Here is a 257-nt window from a genome sequence, read left to right as displayed (position 1 = left end):
CTTCACTTCTTATCCTTCTTATCGTCTCTTCGTCGTAGAGAAGTTTATCTCTTTTACCCTTTTTCTTTAGTCTATTCAGAGCCCTTCTCTCGTCGATCGCATCGCTCTCTCTTTTCTTCGTGCATGCATGCATTCACAGGTAGAGGCATGTCCTGTCCTGACTTGTCATATCGCTTCAAAGTTCCTCCGCATTATGAAGCTTGTTCTTCTCATGGCTCCACACCAGTCGGTAAGCTCCTTCTCTCTCTCTCTTCTCT

At 45.1% G+C, this 257-nt stretch overlaps 1 protein-coding gene across 1 annotated transcript in view; it reads left to right on the top strand.

Moving 5' to 3' along the window:
• Positions 1 to 144: 144 nt before the first annotated feature.
• Positions 145 to 257, top strand: part of CSUI_003822 (leucine rich repeat-containing protein) — a 17,681-nt gene continuing 17,568 nt past the window's right edge. Inside the window, exon 1 of the mRNA XM_068064017.1 lies at positions 145 to 229. Coding sequence (XP_067924011.1) covers positions 194 to 229 — 36 coding nt within the window. The 5' untranslated portion in view covers positions 145 to 193. The remainder of the gene's footprint in view (positions 230 to 257) is intronic.

This window comes from Cystoisospora suis (genome assembly GCF_002600585.1).
Source record: "Cystoisospora suis strain Wien I chromosome Unknown contig_1724, whole genome shotgun sequence".
Classification (NCBI taxonomy): domain Eukaryota; phylum Apicomplexa; class Conoidasida; order Eucoccidiorida; family Sarcocystidae; genus Cystoisospora; species Cystoisospora suis.
This window is presented reverse-complemented; position numbering and strand designations above follow the sequence as displayed.